Source organism: Diabrotica virgifera, chromosome 9 (assembly GCF_917563875.1).
Source record: "Diabrotica virgifera virgifera chromosome 9, PGI_DIABVI_V3a".
NCBI classification, from domain to species: Eukaryota; Metazoa; Arthropoda; class Insecta; order Coleoptera; family Chrysomelidae; genus Diabrotica; species Diabrotica virgifera.
In genome coordinates this window covers 200606239-200629851 of record NC_065451.1, presented here as the reverse complement: position 1 = coordinate 200629851, position 23613 = coordinate 200606239, and the positions used below count along the sequence as shown (strand labels likewise).

Sequence of the window (23613 nt, the reverse complement as noted above, 5' to 3'; positions counted from 1 at the left end):
AATATCAAAAAGTGACCAAGTCATAATATCCAATTCTCGCAGTTCAATGTTGACATGAATAAATATCAATCATATTTCATGCAAAAGTGACCAAGTCAACATGTTCATTTCTTCCAGTGTATTGATATGCATACCCAGACATAGACATTTGTATGTAATGTGTGTTGCGGGATCAAACCTTATAATTTTGCCTTGGGCATTTTTTCAGGTATTCGGTTACTTCTTTCGAGTGACTTGGTCACATAAACTAAAAATCGATAAAAATTGACTTGGTCAGTTTTTGCAGTATACCCACGAGATATGAATTTGTACCAGATTTTTAGCTAAAGGTTGCATACGTCAAATAGGGACACATAGAGTGACTAGAGAATAACTATACCCACATAACAATGATGTTCGCATCATGTTCAAAGCATATACTACCAACATTCGTCGGAGTATATTCTTTTTAGTATATGCGTAGTACAAGCGTAGCATGTACCATAAAAAACATTCTAAATTTCATATTCTTTGCATATACTTTAAGGAATATTCTCGTACCGAATATACTGAGTACATTCGTGTAAGTAGTATCTCGGAATATTCAAAAAAGTTTATTCTTAGAATATACCTTTATCGAATATTCCATGAAAGTATATACTTGACACATACTTATAAGTACTTTTAAAATATCTTAAAAGGAATATGTGTATGGAGAAGAAGAATAATGTTAGCCTATAGATTATAAACTTCGTTATGAATAATTAATAAAATTTAAAAATTTATGTAGGCAGTACTATTGAACTACCGAATTCATTATTTAAAATTGTTTTTAATTGTATGGTAAAAATGTTTAAAAATTAATTGTATTAACGAAAAAGGAGAAATTCTCGTTTCGCTTTCATCATTGAAATGCATTTACTATTTTGATTTAATAAGTTTATCATGAGTATTCTTAGAATTTTATTTTTACATGGAATTGACAAAGCTGAGCCAAAACCCACAAACAATGAGGAAACGACCGCTGCATACCTGCATAAGGGGTAAGGGGTTGGGAACAAAGGCAAAATACAAAATATGAAAAACAGTTAGGCATTTGGCATTTGCATTTGTATCTACAGTCACTATCACTGTCTATGCGGGACTCGGGACTGTGGGATGTGTATTTTGGTCTGTGCTGTGTTATGAGGAAGACCGAGTATTTCTACAAGGAATAGGAACATGCATAATTAACCTTTTTATTTTGTTTGCGGTCAACTTACAAATAAAAAATTCATTTTGGTACTTCAATATTACTTAAATAGTAAGTATGTATATAGGTACATATAAACAAAATATAAATTTTAGTTATTTACATACATATTTTACATAATATATATTTGGGTATTATAGGTATTTATATATTCAGCATTTTTATTTTTATATGCAAATAAACTAAATATATATATACCTACTTACCTATATAATATTTATATAACTAACTAAAATTTATATATTTCATATTTACTTTTTAAGTAATATTGTAGAATGTACAAACTGCATTCCCATATGTAATATGTAAATTTAGTAGAAAGTAGAACCTAGGATGGAGATTCGGTGATGCTGAAAACATACTTCTGAGCAATATATAGCACTTCCTTGGAATATTCTTCCCATATACTAAAAAGTACATTCTTCCTATATACTAAAAAGATGTGCCGTAGTACATTCTAAGTATATAAATAGAAGGTTTACAGCACCTCCTTAGAATGTTCTAAAACGGATATTCTTGGTATATACTGAAAAGAAGTGCGGTAGTACATTCTAAGTATATACATAGAACGTCTAAGTACTGTAATGTAGTATATACTCAGCATCTGCTCTGCACATTCCCAATGGTAATTACGCATATTCTCAGCATATACTTTTTTTGAAAAGTATGTTCTATGAATATACTAAGAACATGAAATTGTTATGTGGGACAGAGCCCTAAGGAGTCCATGGTAGAAATTACTGGTCAAAGGGAAATGTGGCAGAAATTTGTTAAATGACTGATGATAGTAAAATCCGAAAAAAGATAAAAATTTCCGGGTTTAAGGGAAACTGAGCAAAATGCAAAATTTTGACACATGTCAAAATTTTCAATGTGTTCTAAATGCACTCATTTTTTTCGAATCGTGCGAAAAATAATAAGTATTTTTGAAAAATTTAAACGCAGAATGAAAGATTACTTTATTACTGAGGGCCGAAAGTCCCTTAGAATAAATAAAAAGTTTCTTTTAAAGAAATATTTGCAGTTAAAAATTACACTAAATTTTCTCTTTTATTTTCACCCCTGTAACTATTAAATATAAATCTATAAAATAAATATTATAGAAGTTTTCAGGGACTTTCGGCCTCGGTAATAATGTAATCGTTCATTCTGCGTTTAAATTTTTCAAAAATATTTATTAGTTTTCTCAGGATTCGAAAAAAAATGAATACATTTAAAACACATTGAAAATTTTGACATGCGTCAAAATTTTGCATTTTGCTCCGTTCCTCTTAATTCAAAAACTATTAAAATTAGTATAATAACTATTTTAGTCCGTTACAAAGGTTTTTAAAGCTCTACAACATGGTGTATTAATTCTGCTAAAACTATTTAAATTTTTTTTTGAGTTGTGACACTATACAGATAATATACCGAAAAATTTACGGAATATTATTTATGAAAAGTGGCTCTTGCAGTACAGAATATAATATCGTTATTATTGTCTAGTTAGCAGGCTTATAATTTTTAACGATGTAACTTTAAATACGAGTAAGAGCATTAAAAAAAATACTGCAAAAAGAAAGATAAATAACTGATAAATGTGTCACTTTTCTTGAGCACATACGCATATTGTTTTGAATAATGTAATCACATATACTGCCTTAACTCGACAAACGACGCTTTATACACATCTTAGATGGACAAATGCCTTGCACAAGTCGATATGTGACACTGTTTATGTTCGGTGCACCGTTGATTTTGGCTAATAATGACACTAGTGTTATGTAACAACAAATACGTGAGCTATAAACGTAATACTTTTTGAGATACGATTTTGTAGTTTTATTAAACTGTTGGTGCAATAAAACCGTTTTTATTTTTTTTGAGTTGTGACACTATATGAGCGGAGGTGCGATAGTAGAATGTAGAATAAACAGCATACTATTTGTAGAAGTTCTAAATCTGAATTGAAAAGTTACCGAGCTCAGAACTATGACTCAATTTTTATTTAAAAAGAGGAAAATGTTTGTGAATATGCATGTATGCATGTACATAATATGTATGTGTATAGAAAAGTTAAACCAATCTGAATTTTTTTCTGTGTATGAAGACGGGGTCAGGCCCGATTCAGAACCGGTAGTGCAGTCACTGAAGGTTTTCGCCTCCGATTTCGTAGAACCTCCATTGATTTTCATGAAAATTGGTAAGTAGTTAGATAATACCTCAAGGAACAAAGGTGACATAACGTAAACTTGCGCTTTTATCCTGGGGGTCGATTCCACCCCTTCTCGGGGGTAAAAATTATATTATTAAAAATAATATCATAAATCTATAGAGGGTCAAATTCTAAGCAAAATTTGTTATATAAACTTTTAAAATAAATAAAAACTTTTTGAGTTATTAAACATCAAAAAAATTTTTTGCCGTGAGAAAAATCCATGTTTTTAACCGATTTTTCATAAATAACTCAAAAACTGTAAGTTTTTACAAAAAAGTTCTAATTACCAAAATTGAAGCTAATGAAAAACGAAATAAACACCTAGCTTAAAATACTAAACTAATGTTAATTGAAAGTGAGTTAGGGGTAATTGAATGTATATTTTTTTAGACGAGTAGTCAAATCTAAGTATGCAAGCTTAGATAACGGGAAAACGATCCATTTTATAAAATGTACGTGTAATACACTTATCAAAGTACTTTGGAATACCTATCAAATGAGCTCCAGGAGAAGTTAATAGCATCAAAATTAAGCAAGTTATGATGAAAATAAGAGAGCCCTTTCGAATTTTTTAGGAAAAAGTGAAAAATAAAACATACGCCATTTCCACAAAAATTAAAATTTATAGTAATCCTTAGTAAAATTTCTTTATATTAGCATAACTAATGATTTCAATAATTTTGACCGGTTTCGAATGCATATTTTTGAAAAAAAGATATAATTTAAGAAAATCAGAATTTTTAAAATTATTGTAATTTTCATTTTCTCTTGATAATAACTCCAAAAATACTAAATATACGTAAAAAATGATATTTAACCAAATTTTGGTTTCTCTGTACCAAATACTCTACCGTTTTTACTATTTCCTTAGGGTAAAAAATAACCGAGATAGAAACGTTTAAATCTTAAATATTGCTGCGACAACCTTGTAATCGGGACTATTTAACCTTTTATTTTTAAAAAAGTAAGAGGGTTAAAAGGATATATTTGACTTTTTTTATTATCCCTTGAAATTAGCTTTCAAATGGTTTTTAGGCGAACCTGATATCGTAAAAACTGACGGAGGTATTAAAAAAAAACAACACCATTTTTTGGAAAAACTTTTAAAAGATAAATTTTGAAAAACTTTTGGTGCATAAAATTTTAACGCTATCAACTTGTTCGGGAACTCATTTGATAGATATTTTTAAGTACTTTGACAAATGTTTAATACTTTATGTTATAAAATGCATAATTTTCCCGTTATTTCAGATTGAATATTTGGATTTGGGGATTCGCCGAAAAAAATATACATTCAATTACCTATAACTCACTTTAAATTAAAACTAAATTGTTTTTTAGTAACTCGTTTATTTAATTTTTAATTAGCTTCAATTTTGGTAAATATAACTTTTTTCTAAAAACTTATAGTTTTTGAGTTATTTATGACAAATCGGTTAAAAACATGGATTTTTCTCACGAAAAATTAAAATCTTTGATGTTTAATAACTCAATAAGTTTTGATTTATTTTAATAACTTTATATAACAAATTTTGCTTAGAATTTGTCCCTCTATCGATTTATGGTATTATTTTAATAAAAATCATTTTCACCCTCGAGAAGGGGTGGCATCCACCCCCAGGATAAAAGCGCAAGTTGGCATCATGTCACCTTTGTTCCTTGAGGTATTCTCTAACTACTCACCAATTTTCATGAAAATCGATGGAGGTTCAACGAAATCGGAGGTAATAGCTCATATCCACCTTCAGTGACTCCACTACGGTGTAGTTTGTGACTTTTGACCACCCATAAGCCAGCTATAGGACTTAGTAGGTATAAATCGGCTAATGTTTGGGGCTATATATCTTCGGTTAAAGAAGAGACAGGAAAACCGTAAATACACCAAATCAATAGTGTTGAGTTAAGTTTTCAAATGGTGTCCAAGCTATCAGGATCATACATACACACGGCTCAGTATAGCCGAAAAACTGAAAAACTAGACTTTGATAATTTTGGTTTTTCGACAATTATTACTCAAAATTTCAACCTACGAATTGCGCCAATAACTAAGCGTTTGTAGAAGGACTCTAGACGAATCTAACGGTGTATACCTCATATCCTTGAACATTCGAATTTTTAAGTCATAGGTTTCATAAGTATGATCAAATCTATTTCCTGGGGGAAAAACGGTTTTTCAAGCTGAATAATTCCTGTAATAGCTTCAGTTATCAATCATACTTGACCTTAGATGTATCAGATACTATCTGTCAATATGTTTAATACTCATGTTTAGTGATCAAAATCGGTTAAGCCGTTTAGAAGTTATTAAACTAAAAAAGTATAATCCAATTAAAGATTATTCCCGAAATGGTTTATGTAGTTGTAGTTGTAGTGGTTTTAAAAAAGAAACATGGCGCCTCAGAAGAACGGTCGTGTTTACGACTCGGAAGTTAAGTGTTGTAAAAAGTGTTATAAAGTTGCACAAAGTGGTCTATTATGTGCGAATTGTGGAACGTTATCCCATAGTGGCTGCCTGAAGCAACTAAAATCGATCAAATATATCGATGATGAGACAGTTATATGCTGTGAGGAGAGTGTGAGGTTAAGTGATCCACCAAACAAAACCTTGGATAGTGAGGCTGACGATGAGGATCCGAGACAAACTGAAATAAGGTACTTAAAGAAAATTATTAATCAGAATGAAACAATAATATCAAATCAACAAATTACGATAAATTTATTGAAGGAACAACTAGATTTATTTAAATATATGCAAATAGCTGATCAGTCGCCATCTACAAAACAAAATACGAATTCAATCAACCATTCAAACAAAAACCAAAATTTTGAACGACCGAAACAGTCTAGCAGTAAAATATATCCAAAAAACGAAAACACTACACCCGCAAAAAATGTTGCTGTAAATGAAAGTCTAGTTGTTGATAAAGAAAGGAGTTCCCCAACAAAAACTCTATTTAAAAATAGTACCAATAAAAATAAACAAGTTGTTTCCTTAATCGAAAATAATAAACAATTATCAGCTGATATTTTAAGAATACAAATGGAGGCAAAATGTTCAGATATCATTAATTTAACAAACGATGAGAATTTGATAAATACTGAGAGTAAAAATTCGGTTCCAGTTCCAAATAATAATGGGCAAGAATGGAAAACTGTTAGGTATAAAAGAAGGAATGGACCTATTGTTATTGGCAATAATGAAAACTCTGAAATCAGTGGTGTCCCAAAATTTAGTCATCTTCATGTTACTAGGGTAAACCAGCATACAACGGCAGATAATCTTAAGAAGATGTTAGAAAAACACTTTCCAGAAGTGATATGTACGTCCTTAACGGCTAAGCATCCCAACATATATTCATCCTTTAAAGTCTCAATTTTTGAACAACATTTTGGTTTAGCGATGGACCCAAAACTATGGGAGAGATTAAATGTCCAGCAAACGACGGCAATGTTGCCAGATTCCTTTTAGCGGGAATTTTAAAATTTTATAAGAGTTTGGTTTTAAATTTGACAGTTCTGTTTTCTTAAGTCAAAAATCTTAACCTTACTTTTACAAGTGATTAGGATTATTATTATTATTTTATTTACATGTAAATTGAAACAATAAATATTGTGGCTGTGTCATAATTTCAAACTCATTATGTTGCAGTCTTTTCCAGTTGATAAAATTGCAATTCAAAAACTTTTAGGTAGGTACCTGTAACTTCCACATTATTATTTATTAAGTATTAAGGTTGATGTTGATATCCAAAATTTAGATTTCAAAAGTTTTATGTAGGTAGATACTAATAGAGTAATACTAGATAATAGATTAGATACAAAGTAAGCTGTAAGTAGTATAACTGCCCATGTAATCACCTGTTATGTTGTTTTTTTAGATTTGCACTGTATGGATGGCACAGGAAGAGAAACAAGAGTACAAGAACATGAAACATCCTATTATAAATGTATATGTATGTGATCTTAAAAAAATTATTTTACAAAACAAGATAGAGAAAGAGCTTTAAAATCCCACGGATCCTGCAAAATGTTTATTTGGTGTACTAGTCGAATAATAGTATCTAAAAATATTGAAACTATTTTATGGGCATGAGGATGATATAGAGCACTTACATAAATACCAAAATCAGATAAATATCTCTTCAAAGTTTATTTTGAGACTTTCTTCAAAAATGTAAGTAAAATATTTGCATAACAAGAATGTTACCACTAAACCACTTTTTAAATATTACTCATGAATATTTACTAGAGTTTACAATTTCAAACTAGTGTGTTTGATTATCCTATACCTATATTTTACTTTTTTAGTAAACTTCAGACTGTACAGGATAGCATAATAGCATAGGAGGCGAATTAAAAAGAATTGATTTACTTACAAGAAAAGATATCACAAACATTAAACTCTCTTATGGCATTGATTTGAAAGATGGGTATATGTACAATGATGATGCAACCAGTGTTTATTTTTGGGTTGAATGCTTACAGACTCATGTCCAATATTATTTTACAAACAACAGGGCATACTAATGGATATTCATTATGAATTTAACATTTATGATTTTTGTCTTATGTTCCTTAATACTGTGCCAAAAGTTTGGTAAATCCTTTATCGCAATCGATGGAACTCATGGGCTCAATTCCTATGACTTTGAACTTATGACAGTATTAGTAAGAGATGAATTTGGGAATGGATTTTGTACTGCTTTCTTATTTTCAAATAGAAAAGATACCTACTTTAATTTACCAATTTTTTTAAATACATGTCTGTGGTGGTATTATATGTAAGAAAAGATACCTACTTTAATTTACCATTTTTTTTAAATACATGTCTGTGTTGGTATTATATGTATAGTCAAATGTTTTCATATCAGGCATAAGCGACACCTTTTACAATGCCTCGTCAAATGTAATGGGTATTGCTCCTAATAGACTGTTAAGTGCCTGGCACATAAATAGGGCATGGTAAGTAAATCTTAATAAAATATCTGATTCTGAAAAAAATCCTATTATGTATACAAGATGTATTAATGATGGTTTAGAGAGTATTAATAGCTTTTTGGGTAGACTTCTAAGTGATGCAGATACATACAATTTTAGTAAGTATTTCCCATAGAACTACTGCAATAACATCCAACAATGGGCCTATTGTTATAGGAAGGGGTTGTGGAATTAATACCAATATGACCATTCAAAATTTTCATAAAATTTTGGATAAAAGGGTATCCATTAGTTGTTATCAGTTAAGTTTAAAACTTGGCACTCATGGAGAGCTATACCATAATATATAATAGGTATATCTCATAATATTACATCTCATATTGTTCACTACAGTAGTAATGAGTGAGCCTGCATACACAGAACCATAATAATATATTATAGTTCGTGTATGCAGGCTCACTCATTACAATAGTGAGCAATATGAGATATAACATATTATAGTATAAGTCTCTGTGCATGACCAGATTAACATGTTTGGTGCCCATCTCGAACAAGCTCCACTTGGCTGGTACCACATACTTAAATCATTTATTTAGTTACACAGTACTACTCACATAACTTATGTGTCATCAGTACCTTCCGTAAAACCTTCGTGATGCTACCCATACGTCATGGCCACTGAATGTGGTAAAGCTTGTTAATGTAGGAGAGTTATACCAAAAAATATATCTTATATTATATTGCCTTCAATAGAAAAAATATCTTATTTAAATTGTATCCATGTAAGTTTTGATTTAATGAAATAAACCTTTTAATCAAAAAAGTGTTGTTTACTTGTGTACACCTAGCAATATCCTGATCATAGATAAATAATATAGTATTACCGGATCCTGATATGCAGACGCCAATAGGGCTTTTCATCGATTGTCATTTGTTTCGAGCTTCTGTCATGAGTCACATAATATTAATGTATCTACGTCATACGTCTTTGGTTTGTATCATTGGTATATACCAATAACGTACGACATAGATATATTAATATTATGTGACACATGACAGGAGCTCGAAACAAATGACTGAATGAAATGCCCTATTGAATAGGGCTTTTCATCGATTGTCATTTGTTTCGAGCTTCAGTCAAGTGTCACATAATATTAATATATCTACATCATACGTCTTTGGTTTGTATCATTGGCAATATCAATAACATATGACATAGATATATTAATATTAGACAACACATGACAGAAGCTCGAAACAAATGACTGAGTGAAAAGCCCTATATCATGTAAATACAAGTCATAAAGATGTCTTTCTACGGTTAAAATTTCACAGCCTAAAGACATCATTTATGTAACTTCTTAAGCCGTCACAAAATGACTGCAATAAGAAAATAGAATTGATTAACTCGCCTCGCCCCCAGGCAAAGTAAAGGTGCTAGGCCACTAAGAATGTTTTTTTCAATTTTTTTTATTTTGCGGCTTTAGCGCTTAGCTATTTAGCCAGATACATGATGAGAATTAATACTATTATAATACATATTAAAACTAATTCAAATTACTAGTAATTTTATTAATATTCTGAATAATTATGTAACCACTTAATACTAAAATAAAAAAGTGTCCATCTATACTATCCCAACACATTTTCACCTTTGAAATGTAAATTTCCATTCCCATTAAAAAATAATTTGTACTGTATGAGTATATTTCTTTTGAGCTTCATTTTTTTTTTTCAAAACACTGCAATATGAGTTTTAAATTATGACACAGTACAATACTTGTTTCAATATTTACATGTAAATAAAATAATCCTAATTACTTGTAAAAGTAAGGTTATATTAAAATTTAAGAATACAGAACTCTCTTTTAAAATCAAAGTGGCATTAGACTAATTTTAAAATTCCCGCTAAAAGGAAAAAGGTAAATCTGGCAACAGTGCCGTCGTTTGCTGGACATTTAATCTCTCCCCAAAACTATGGCCCGTAGGCTCTTATGTAAGCAGGTTTTTTATGAAGCGTCCAACACATACTCAAATAAAATGAAGGATGAAGAAACGACCGTTAACCCTCCATCAAATTTTCAAAATAACCTAATTCAACAAGGCACGGTAAGCATGTTTCATGTCAATTTACAGTGTATATCAAATAAAGTCGATATGATCAATGCTTTTCTTGCGGATAAAAAGTTCTATGACGTCATATGTTTTTCAGAGCACTGGCAAACTGAAGAAAATCTAAAATTAATTAACATCTCCGGCTTTTCACTAGCTAACTTTTTCTGTAGGGTTGAAAAGAAGCAAGGTGGCGTTGCAATTTATGTAAAAGAAAATCTTATGTATTCTTCTCTTAATCTAAATGAATATAACGTAGAGCAAACTTCAGAGTTTTGTGCAATTTATATACCTTCAATGAGAACCAATGTTTTAACTGTATACAGATCAGGTAATGGTGACTGTGACTTGTTCTTGGTGAATTTTGAGAATGTTATAGCATTCTTACTTAACAAAGCAGACAAACTGATTATACTTGGGGATTTTAATATAAATTTTAAAATTAAATCTGACTCTTATTATGATATTCAAAATCTGTTAATGTCTTTTGGTCTAGAAATAACGATAAACGATTATACTAGAATCACATCTCAATCCAGTAGTTGCATCGATAACATTATGACTAACTTTTCTGAAAATATCTACAGGGTGGGCGTATTTGAACCTTGTTTCTCTGACCATCGAGCACAATTTATATCTATTGATTCTGATCTTAAAGTTGTTGACACTAATCAATCACTTCAACGGTCTATTACTTCTTCTGGTTTGCAGAAGCTTAAATATGCACTAGCTAGTACAAAGATGGACTTTTTCTATGACACCAATAACGATCCCGATGTCTTGATGTTCTTTTTAACTGAAACTTATAACAACTTAATATTAAAGTTTTTTCCATTAAAAAAAGTACGACAAACTGCTAAAATAACACCCGTGCAATGGTTTAATGACGAATTAAGGTCTTACAGATCTAATCTTTCTCTCATTAAACACATTGCAGATGTCACTAAGGATCCCGATATTTTCAAACTATATAAACAACAAAAATATGAATATAATCGGCAGTTACAAAATGCTAAAAAGTCGGCTTACTCTGGTTTTATTACTAACTCCAATAATAAACCTAGAGACTGCTGGAAAATATTAAACTTCGAAAGAGGCAATACAAGATCCAGTTCGGTACAACCAGATCTATCTCCAGACGAAATAAATCAATTTTTTATTACAATCGCAGAGAATATAATTACATCCCTTCCCACTATTAATAACGATATCCTCTTCAGTTACAGAAACTATCCTTCCCCGAGTAAGTCCTTTTGTTTCCGACCCGTTGTGGAAGATGAGATCTCTCAAATAATTAAATCTCTTAATAATTCCAATTGTAAGGACGTTCACGAAATTAATAGCAAAATTTTAAAAGAAACTTACCAAATAGTTTTAACACCTTTCACTCATCTTATTAACTTAATTTTATCAACTGGAGTATTTCCAGAAGCACTAAAGTACTCAAAGGTGCTACCTATCTATAAAAAAGGTGATTCCTCGAAAGCTGACAATTACAGACCCATAAGCATTGTTTCTACATTCGGGAAAGTGATTGAAAAGGTGATCAAACAACAATTATATTCTTATTTTGAGTCTAAAAGTTATTTTAGCAACTCGCAATATGGATTCAGAAGTGCTCGTTCTACTACAAACGCGGTATATAATATTGTGAGCGAGGTGATTGAGGGGCTTGAACGTGGCAATCGCATAGCAATTTCTCTCTGCGATTTGTCGAAGGCTTTTGACTGCGTTTCACATGACATTTTGCTCCACAAATTAAACTATTATGGAATCAGAGGTATCCCTCTTAAGCTTATCTCTTCGTACCTATGTGGTAGACACCAGGCTGTAGTGTCTAAAGGTTATCTCTCCGATTTTCGACCCGTAAAACATGGAGTCCCACAAGGTTCGGTCTTGGGACCTCTTTTATTCATTATATATGTCAACGATTTGCCTCATTTCATATCTCCGTACAAATCAGTACAATTTGCGGATGATACGACATACATAATATCAGGTAATAAAAATGAGGATTTAAAAATGGCTTACGAGGAAGTCGCTGATAAATCTAGCACATGGTTTGCTGCGAACAAACTAAAACTCAATACTGAAAAAACGCAGGACTTGATTATATCTGCAAGTGGTTTACATGGCGATCCAGATGACAAAGACACTGCTAAACTATTAGGAATAACCATAGACAATCGATTGAACTGGTCGGCTCATATTTCACAAGTAAAGGCGAAGCTGTCTAGTTCATTGTTTCTTATTCGTCAACTAGCAAGGGTTGTCAACTTTGAGACATTGAAGGTGACATATTTTTCTTTATTTCACTCACACCTAAGCTATGGATTAATCTTATGGGGCAATTCAACAAATGCTCTTCAAATTTTCAGGATGCAAAAGAAAGCTATCCGGATTTTAGCAGGGGTTAGTTATCTGGAACATTGCCGACCTCTCTTCATCAAATTAAAAATTATGCCGCTACCTACTCTGTTGATATATCAAGTTCTGACTGAAATTCACAGAAAAAGGTCCCATTTAACAAAGCAGTCTGATGTTCACGTTCACAATACGCGATACTCTCACTATTTACGAACAAATCGCTCTAGATTGCGTCTTTCAGATAAAAATTGTCTTAATTATAACTACTACAATATTTTACCAAAAGATATTAAACAGCTAAGCTGTAACAGTTTCAAAAAAGTAATAAAAAGGTATCTGTTGAAACATTGCTTTTATTGCTCGGAAGAATATATGACTCATTGCAGAACATCTACTGAAATGCTTACCGTGACACAAAATATTTTTTGTTAATCTATATTCTTGTTTGTGATACATATTTATAAGTTGTGTTTTATATTTTTGTTTTATATTCCTTGTGATTTTATATACCTTGTAATTTTTATATTCCTTATTTTGACTTTGTAATTTTGACTTGCTACAAACAATTTTTTTTGTAAAGTAGTTAAATAAATCTATCTATCTATCTACGACGCTAAATTTGATCTGACAACGGGCAATCCGAGATCATTTTTTACCGACCATCCCAATATTTTTTGAAGATATTCTTCTTTAGCGGCGAATCGATTGAAGGTAAAATTTGATTGATCCGCGCGCATGCGCACACCGACAGTATGGTATTAGTTGTTATACGGGCTCTGATTGGGTGTTGAAATTTTGAAATGATCTGTCAATAATTGTTCAATATGGAGGTTATCGGTAAACAAAAATATTGTATAATATTAGTTTTTATTGATGTGTGGACAGAAATAAAATCAAATTTATAATTATAGTGACTTTTTAAATAGTTTTGAAAAGCCGCAGGTACGTAATTCTAAATGTTTCAGTTGGAAATACCTAATAGTTTCAATACCTATCTATTTGGAAAATGTAAACAAAATAATGTAGTTACCTATTAGTAGGCAATGCTTTAATTTACATAGTCTGATTACGAACAAACTTTCTACAAATCTTCATCTCATATATCGTTTTCTTACTCTATCTTTGGTTGTGTTTTATTTCGACAAAAATCAAACTAATAATTTTATTAAATTAATATAAATTTATGGTGTAAACGTTTAGTTTGTGTATATTCCCACATGACGTATACGAGAATTTGGTGCAGTTTGAAATGGCGTCAACTTTCGTACGGCGCGGTAGACGTGAAGTGGGTTCAAGCCCCAAGCAAGTTATTATTTTTTTATTTTCTTTATAGATTTTATGATTGTAAGCATATTATTATATAATTTTTGAAGATATTCTTCTTTTTTGAAAGTGGTAGATAAGAAAGTTAGTTTGATTTTTAAATAAAATAAGTACAAATAACCTTTTAAGTATATTTACTTCGTTTAAATTACCTATTATATAATAGAAGAATATCTTCTTACGTGCGTACAAAGTACACACACATTCTTTTTTTTTTCAATCTATTTTAAATATAAAAAAATCTAGTGTACACTCGATGGACACTAGATCATTTAGGAGATAATGCGATAAAGGCGACCATTTATAAAGCTTAACGTGTAATCGAGAAACATTGCATTCAACTTCATACATTTAATTTATAAATAAGTTTGAAAAACTCATGATACAAGAATAAAAAACCGCTAAACGCCGTAAAAACGAGTGGCGCATACAATATTCCAGCTACAAAAGATCTGATATGAATATTACGTGGCGCGAAAATGTATTTTCATTTTGATGCAAAACAAAATTCTAGTTTATTTTAAAAGATTTTTCCATAATATTTGCTAAATTTGAAGAAAACGCGCCACAAAAGAGTTTTAAAATTCAAACTGTATCAAAGTTACTCTTTTGTGGTGCGTTTTACTTCAAATTGAGTAAATATTGTGAAAAAATATTTTAAAATAAAACTAGAATTTTGTTTTGCATCAAAATGAAAATACATTTTCGCGCCACGTAATATTTATATCAGATCTTTTGTAGCTGGAATATTGTACGCGCCACTCATTTTTACGGCGTTTAGCGGTTTTTTATTCTTGTTATTTATTATATAAAAATATAGTACTTACTTTCCGATGTGGTGTCGTGGTCTATAAATGAAACTTCTGGTGATGTACGGTTTTGAAAATATTTGAGTTCCTCGTGAAGCATAAATGATGTATGAGCTGCTATCATCGTGTAGTAGAACTGCAAAAGAAAAACAAAAGTTTCAACTCAGTTGTAAAAGTAACAAAGCGTTAGAGATACTAAATTTAACTACGTACCGGGTGTCCCAATAAGAATGGCTCTCGGCCCTATCTCAGGAACCGTTTATAGTAGAGCTTTGAAATAAAAATTTTTATAACAAAAGTTGCCTCAGGAAAAGCCTGGAAATTATTTTCATAATTGTGGGACCACCGCTAGAGGGCGTAATTGACTATAAAAAATTAAAAAATCTAAATTTTACAAAATTTTCCTAATGAAGGGGCACTGGAAATCCGATCGTCGTATTATTCATAAAATTCTACGCATATTTGATTTGATAAGTTTAGGTCTACCTTTGGAAATAAGAGGTGGGGGTGAGTGGGAACCTTGTTGTGAGAAACTGGCTGTGAGTCCGGTTCTGCTTAATCAAATTTTGCAAACTTGGTCTTGTTGAAGACAGATCTTTTTCGTTAATGTAAAAGTTATGATTTCTAACCAACTTACTGAGTAATATGCCAGCTAGAAGGCGTTACTTAATTTTTTTCAGAAATCTAGTGTTCCTTGGAAAATATTAAATACAAAGATGCATTTTTAATACCATATTACAAAATTAGACAAAATTAGCAACAGAATAGCGAAAACCACATGTTAATACCTTTTTTCTATCTCGAGATATCTTACAAAACGTGTAAATTTAAAAACATTACTGTTACTGTCACCGGTAAACGAAATAATTCATTAAAAGTAGTGTGCTATGGAAACAACAAAGAAACATTTTCCAGCTGTTAACGTATATTAGGTCTTTTCAACGCTTCTCATTTGTTTCGAGCCTCGTTCATATCTCGTATATTAATATTATACACGGATTATACGGCATATGACAGAGGCTCGAAACAAATGAGAAGCGTTGAAAAGCCCTATTACAAAGAAATAAAAACAACTATTTAGTGATGACATAAACGTTCAAATTTTTGCCCATCATTTTCGTTGCAAACATTTACTCTTTCAAGAGTAGATTGAACAGCAGTCTCAATTTCTGCTCTCGATATGCTTTGAATGGCGTTTAGTATTCTCTGGATAATGTATTCTAGAATAGTGTATGATGGGCAACAATTTGAATATTTAGGTCGTCACTAAGTAGTTCTTTTTGTTCTGTGTTATATTTAATTTTAATAGTATTGTTTCTCTTTATATTCTTGTTTTAATTAATTATATTTTTATACGTTGACATCTGGAAAATGTTATTTTGTTTTTTTCCACAGCGCACTACTTTTCATTAACTTAGTTTACCGGTGATAGTAACAGTTATGTATAAAATTTACACGTTTCTCGAGACATCTTGAGATATCTTCAGAAAAAAGGTATCGACATGCGGTTTTCGCTATTCTATTGCTAATTTAATCTAATTTTATAAAGTATAATTAAAAATGCATACTTGTATTTAATATTTTCCAAAGAAAACTAGATTTCTGAAAAAAATTAAATAACGCCTCCCAGCTGGTTTATTACTTAGTAGGATGGTTCAAAATTATCACGTTTACATTGAAGAAAAAGATCTGTCTTCAACAAGACCCAGTTTTTAAAATTTGATTTAGAAGAACCGGACTTACAGCAATTTTTTCATAACAAGGTTCCCACTCACCCCCACCTCTTATTTGCAAAGGTAGAGTTAAACTTGTTAAATCAAATATGCGCAGAATTTGATGAGGAATACAATAATCGGATTTCCAGTGCCCCTTCATTAGGAAAATTTTGTAAAATTTAGATTTTTTTATTTTTGATATTCAATTACGCCCTCTAGCGGTGGACCCACAATTATGAAAATAATTTCCAGGCTTTTCCTGAGGCAACTTTTGTTATAAATTTTTTTATTTCAAAGCTCTACTATAAACGGTTCCTGAGATATGGCCGAGAGCCATTCTTATTGGGACACCCGGTACAAATGATGACTGATAGGAAATGTTCTTACAAATATGTAGTATGTAGGACAAGTGTGAATAAGGTATAACCAAAAGAGTACCCATGGCTCAAGCTTCGGATGATAATAACATCATCCTGAGGTGGGTAAAAGGACGCAACGGAAAAAGGTACTGACTTATAGTTTTAAAAATTAAATATATTTTTTACAATTTAGTGAATTATTTTGTAGTGGAACTGATACTTCGTTAACTTAATTTGTTATATATTGTTGTAGAATTGTTTTTTTGTAAAGAAATTCAGAAAAAATTAAATTTATATCAACGACCATGAAATGATAGTTTTTCATCACTCTGTATTTTCATCATCAAAATTGTTTAGAATTTAATTTTGCTATTAAGCAAGTGTTTCGGGAAAAAGTGAAACGACTAATAAGTGATTCGACGAAATGCACGGGACAATAACGTTTTTAAGATCCTTCCGGGAAGGTATTTTAATGTGGTAAACAAACTGTATTCGTTTTTAGTTGTAAAAGTAGAAAGTAGTAATGATATTCTTTGAAATTTGACATATTGGGAAAGTTATATGGAAGGATATTTGGTTTCTTAAGAAATAAATGGTTTGAGAGAAGTTGTTGTTTATTGGATGGAAAATATCAGGAGAAGGGATAATGAATGTGAGAGTATGGATTTGAGAGAAAAATAAAGACACTGTATAATTGACATCTGAAGAAGGCAGTCGAGTTTTAAAAATGTATAATGAGTGTAGAGTGGTGTGATCGGCCCTTGCGAGCAGAATCAAGTTGAAACCAAATCGTCGACCGGTTGAAGAGTTAATTTTCCTGGTCCGAGGGAGATTCCTTTGTTTTGTCGAGTAGCTGATTATTATCCGTTTGTGCACAAGATATTCGAGCAAGTCCTGTGTGTTTTTCTTGGAAGCAGTTTTGACGAGAGTGACTTTTTCGCAACAACCAGAGAGTACGTGTTAAGAGAATCAAGGACGGCGCAATCCAGAAAACGAGGGAGTGAAGAATAAAAGGTTAGTCAAATCATTTGTCTGAATGGAGAAAATTTATTTATATCAAAACCATATTTGTTTATTTGTTTACTGAACAATTTTTTTAACGCAGTTAGTCATTTCAAATTTGAGAAATCAATTCAAAAGAAGAAAAGTAAAATTCATTCAATTTAGTATGAGTAAATAAGAAATTAATTAAATAAATATTTTTGTCAAAACAAGGAGATATCAGAGTTAGAGTTTAAATTTATTAAGTTAGAGATTGTTCCAACAAAGTTAAATTTTAGTATTTTTTTAATCATATGTACACGGCTTAATTGATAAAAATAATAGATTACATTTATATGATTTTGAGTGTTTTCGATTTCCCTGTTTCTACCCTGAAAGAAGTAAGCAACTAGAAATACTAGAAGCCACAGATCACAGGTATTGTATCAAATACTAAATTAGCCCTGAGAGTAAAATTGATTGGAAAATTTAATTGTAATTTAGTTGTGTTTTATATAGGCAATAAATAAAATAATTGGATAATCAATTAAATTAAGAATTTGCTAATTAATCTAAATAAATAGAAAAAGTAGAGCAATAACAATATATCTATAAGAGCGCTACAGGCCTTAGAGACCCTTGGCTTCGATAGTCTTGACTAAATTCTTCCACTTTTTCCGGTCCTTCACTTGTTCTCTCCAGTCTCTGGTACCCATTTCTTCTATGTCGGTCCGGACGGCATCCAACCACTTCCTTCGTGGTCTCCCTCTTCTTTTCTTCCCTTGTTCTCCTGCTAATAAAACTCTTAGGACATTTCTTTCTTGTAATATTCGTGAAACATGTACCAACCATCTAACTCTCTACGACCTGATTTTCTGTGTTATTTTGGGTCTCTTATATATCTGCATTAGCTCCTGGTTTGTTCTTCTGCGCCATTCCCCGTTAGCTTCCTTGATACAACCAAAAACTTTTCTCAAGATTTTCCTCTCCCAAATCTCTAGTTTTTTTCTTGTTTCTGAGTCATGATCAAAGTTTCACATGCATACGTCACCGTTGGTCTCACTATTATCTCGTAAGTTCGAATCTTGACTGCCCTGGACACGTTTTTGGCCTTCAACAGTGCGTTTAATGATTCTACTGCTTTGCTAGCTTTCAATAACCGTTTATTAATTTCTCTCTCTTCGTCTCCTCTATTTGTAACGGTTACTCCAAGGTACTCAAATTCAGTTACCTTCTCAAATTTATACTCTTCGTCATTCGTCGTTAGAGTGGTCCATTTATTTTCTTCTGCATTTTCCCCTCTCATTTCCATATACTTGATTTTTTCTTGGTTTACAGTAAGGCCATATTTTCTAGCTTCTTCAAATTGTTTAAACGTTTTTCGAAGTTCTATTCTTGAACGTGTCAGAAACACCAAGTCATCTGCAAAACCTATGGATTGTTGTCTTTTGTTGAGAATCGTACCGGTTGTCTGGATATTGGCTCCTCTAAATCTTTTCCAGTACTAGGTTGAATAAGTCTGTTGACAGGGGATGTCGTTGTTTTAATCCTCTATTGACGTTAAACTGATTTGAAAAACTACCTTCGATCATGACTTTGTTGACTATATTGGTTAGCGTCATTTTAACTAATCGTATCAGTTTCTCTGGCATCTAGCTCATGAAAAATACATTTATTCGTCTAATTCCAAATCGAATATTTCAAGGTGAAATCACCGAAAAATTAAGCATTTTTCGGGAAAAACCCATTTAAACTTTTTTAAAGTGTTTATAAAAAGCTTTGTTTTAATTGTTAACAAAAGTTTTAGCATTAAAAATAAGCGAGTTACGCTCAAAATAAAGTTGGCCCTCTTTTTTTTTTTGTAAAAACCAATGAAAATCTCTCCATGTTTAACTCCCCAAATAAAATTAATCGCTGCCGCTTTACAAACAATTTACTTACCTATCTATTTTTTATATGATCTGTCAGTCTCACCGGTTTAAAGTGTTTATTTTTGAAAGGGTTATAATTGAGAAAGCTTGAATGGGTCACTAATCACGAGTGTATGCAAATTTTGAACAGCCATATCTTAACTAATTTTTGTCTTACGGAGAAACAAAAAGAAACCAGCATATTTATAATAGCAAAACCTACATTTTTTTACTCTTTAAGATTTTTCTTATCACTAATACTTTTTAAGTTATTTTGAAAAAATTAAATTTTTCAAAAATTTTTAGAAAATTTTTTTTACTATAACACCAAATGTTTTTAAAAATAAGCACTTCAAACCAATCAAACTTACAGATCATATAAATAATACACATACAGTTAAAATAGATGGCAAAGCCAAACGATTAATTTCATTTAGGGTGCTAAATAGAGGAAGGTTTTCACGATTTTTTTTACCAAAAAAAGGGGCCCACTTTTTTTTCAGTGTAACTCGTTTATTTTTGATGCTGTAAACTTTTGTAAAAAACAAATAATCAGCTTTTTTCGATACTTTAAAAATGTTAATAAGGTTTTTTCGAAAAACTCTTTTTTCTTTGGTGAATTCGCGTTGAATTATTCAATTTGGAATTAGACGAATAAGAACGTATTTTTCATGAACTACAACTTTGTTTCTACTCAATATGTAGACTTTACTGGTACACCGTTTTTTTCGTTTTTTTATAGGCTACACTTTTGCTAAAAATATTTTTTTCGATAAAATATTTACTTTTTGAGTTATTTGGGAAAACGGTCTGAAAACGTAGTTTTTTTGTCGATAAATCAACATTTTAAATCGCGAATAACTCGAAAAGTATTGACTTACGTAAAAAACTTTATAGAACAAAAGGTGCTTAAAATAAGTCAATTTATCCATTTCCGGCCTTATTTTAAACACGCGTTTTTCACCCCCCCGAGAAGGGGTAAATGTCACCCCCCAAGTAAAAGCAACAAACGGCACAAATTCAACTTTGAAGTGGAGGGTAAGTAGAACCTAAATAGAAATTTTCATGCAATTCGGAGTTGCCCCTGGAAATTACACTCCAAAACGGTCATTTATTGGGCCAGACAGCAAAAGTTTCATTTGAATAATAACAATATCTTTAACTTTTGACGAGCAGTTTACATTCTTTACAATGTAGTGAATTATTTTGTAGTGGAACTTACAGTTCGTTACCTTAACTCGTTGTGAAACAATAATTTTTACACCAATTAATTCCCTGTGCATTACGGCGTCTCCCTGTTAAACCTATCAGGATCCACGGAGCGTATATGATAACCATGATTCCATCCAAACAACAAGAATACAACTAATATGTAATAGGAACTGGCGTTGGTCATACAGAATATTTTTTATGTAAATGGATTCATTTTGAACCTCTGAAGGAAGAAGCAATTTCCCTAAGAGTATACTCCCGTTGGCCGTTGGAGATTAAGGGATATTATAAAAGGTGATTCTTAGTAGCCTGAACGTAGAGTTTAAGTTGCTTTTTAATTATTATTACCATTATAATTTTGTTCTGAAGCTATTTTCTTGTGGCACTTTTGTAATTAACTTGTTTTGATGGGAAATAAGCCACAGTTTATTTTACTAAAAAAATTATTTTATTAACGTTTCGACGTCCAAATCGGATGCCGTTGTCAAAATACAAAAAATATTAATGAATTAAACAAAAATGTTGCTTAGTAAAAAATTCTTCTAATAATTTATTTAATTTGACTCAATTATATTGACAATTCAGACATATATTATACATTTTAAAGTAGAAGACTTTAAAATGATACTGCCAATATTTATGAGTTGCGTTCCTGAGACGACTTTAATAAAAATCATTTTAAATCGAAACGTTAATAAAATCATTTCTTTAGTAAAATTGTGGCTTATTTCCCATCAAAACTAGTTAATTATAATTTTGGTTTTTTACCGTAAAAAGCCTGAATCCTTAGTTTTAAAATTAATATATGGAAGAGCAAACGGTTCATACCAATAAATAAACTGCTGGTCAAAACTTAAGGATACCATCCGAAAATGCTTTACAATCAAAAATATACCAACGTGTGTCCTCCTCGAGCCTCAATAACTGCTTGACAACGTATTGGCATACTTTCCAATAAATTATTAAGCACATCTTGCCTAATTTGCATCCACAGTTGTGGTAATAGGTTTATTAATAGCTGAAGAGTTTCAGGGCGTGGCTCGTGAGGATCGAATACTCTCTGGAGTTGATGCCAAGCATGTTCAATGCAGTTGAGATCAGGAGACCTTGATTTATCTTGATTTTCTCGAGCTTCAGATAAACAGCATTTTGTATAATGCCCCTTTCTGATACATTTTTCAAAAGCTGCATTGTTAGCCGGACACTTGTAATTATTGTGCCTTGAAAAACCGAACTTTAAGCATTTCTTTTTATTTAAATTGCTACTAGGCTGATTAATTTTTGATTTTTACAATGCTTTGGTTGCATATATTTTCTTCAGTTAAGGCTGCTTCCTCAGCTTCGCATAATTTGATAATGTCTTCAATCTTTGCTGAATCTGGGAGAGTTCTGCATTTTTTTCCTATGTTAGCATCAAAAAGTGACTTTATGACATGATCGGCTAGAAACTGATCGTAACAATGAGCATGGATCTGTAAATTGGAACAATTTGACTTTTTCTCTATAAAAAGAGGAAAAAAGATTCTTCTTGCTTGTGTTTTCTGTTCATCAAGTGACTTCGTCTCAAGCGACCATTTTCCTTCTTTTTAAAATATTCTTCCAATTTATTTAGTAGATTTATGTAATTTGAGCCACTTTCTTTATCAAATTTTATTACTTATCGGATCATATCTGATATATTTTGATTAAAATATGATTCGAGAAGAGCTAATAATTTTTTATTGGGAGCGTCTTCTACGTTTTGAAAGGATATATAGTTCTCAAATTTTCGTCTCCAGTCCTTGAACTGTAAGTAAGTCAAGCTTTCTACCAATTTTTCAGATCCAGACACGGCATTTGATAAATGTAAGTTGTAGTTTATACCGTTAGTCAACGTTTTTTAACTCTCAGCCTCTTCTGCTATTATAAAATGTTGCTGCGGGGTTAACAGTCGAGATAACTGTAGTTTTTGACAGCAGTACTTGCATCATATCTTGCAAATATTTGATGCTATCTTGTGTGGAACTTACAGAATGTTCGAGATTTGTAATCAGATCATTCGAACTCTTTTCTTCATTAAAAGGAATACTGGTTTTGGTCTTTCTTTTTGGCATCTTCTATTTTGTAGGTTTTAGAATTGCGCCATGATATGTTCGTTAAATATATTTTATTTAATAATACTGACAATCAATAAATTAACTAACCTAAGTACATACCTACTATAAATCTAAATATATATTAACTACAACTATAATATTCCTACAACCGGTGCGGAGTCGCATTATCATAAAGAAAAAGGAAGTCTTTACTAATAGCAGCGTGAAAATGTGAAATAATATTGTTGAAGACTTTATCGCTATACATCACACTGGTCATATTCCTGCTCAAAACTTATAGGTTTTCGTCCATAAAAGAAATTCTACCCCACATTGTAACAGTGCCTCCTCGAAATGGACGAATTTCCTGGGCAGGTCGAT

At 31.3% G+C, this 23613-nt stretch overlaps 1 protein-coding gene and 1 long non-coding RNA gene across 2 annotated transcripts in view; both read right to left on the bottom strand.

Annotated features, from left to right (window-relative positions):
* LOC114329278 (uncharacterized) overlaps window positions 1-23250 on the bottom strand; it is a 93730-nt gene extending 70480 nt beyond the window's left edge. Inside the window, exons 1-3 of the mRNA XM_050660789.1 lie at window positions 23167-23250; window positions 22450-22629; window positions 14999-15116 (exon numbers count right to left, since the gene is read on the bottom strand). Coding sequence (XP_050516746.1) covers window positions 14999-15116; window positions 22450-22629; window positions 23167-23250 — 382 coding nt within the window. The remainder of the gene's footprint in view (window positions 1-14998; window positions 15117-22449; window positions 22630-23166) is intronic.
* Window positions 7910-8375, bottom strand: LOC126892216 (uncharacterized). The gene is made up of 2 exons (XR_007700727.1): window positions 8227-8375; window positions 7910-8161 (listed from the first exon to the last, which is right to left on the bottom strand). It is a non-coding gene; the product is annotated as an uncharacterized LOC126892216 (long non-coding RNA).
* Window positions 23251-23613: the final 363 nt, after the last annotated feature.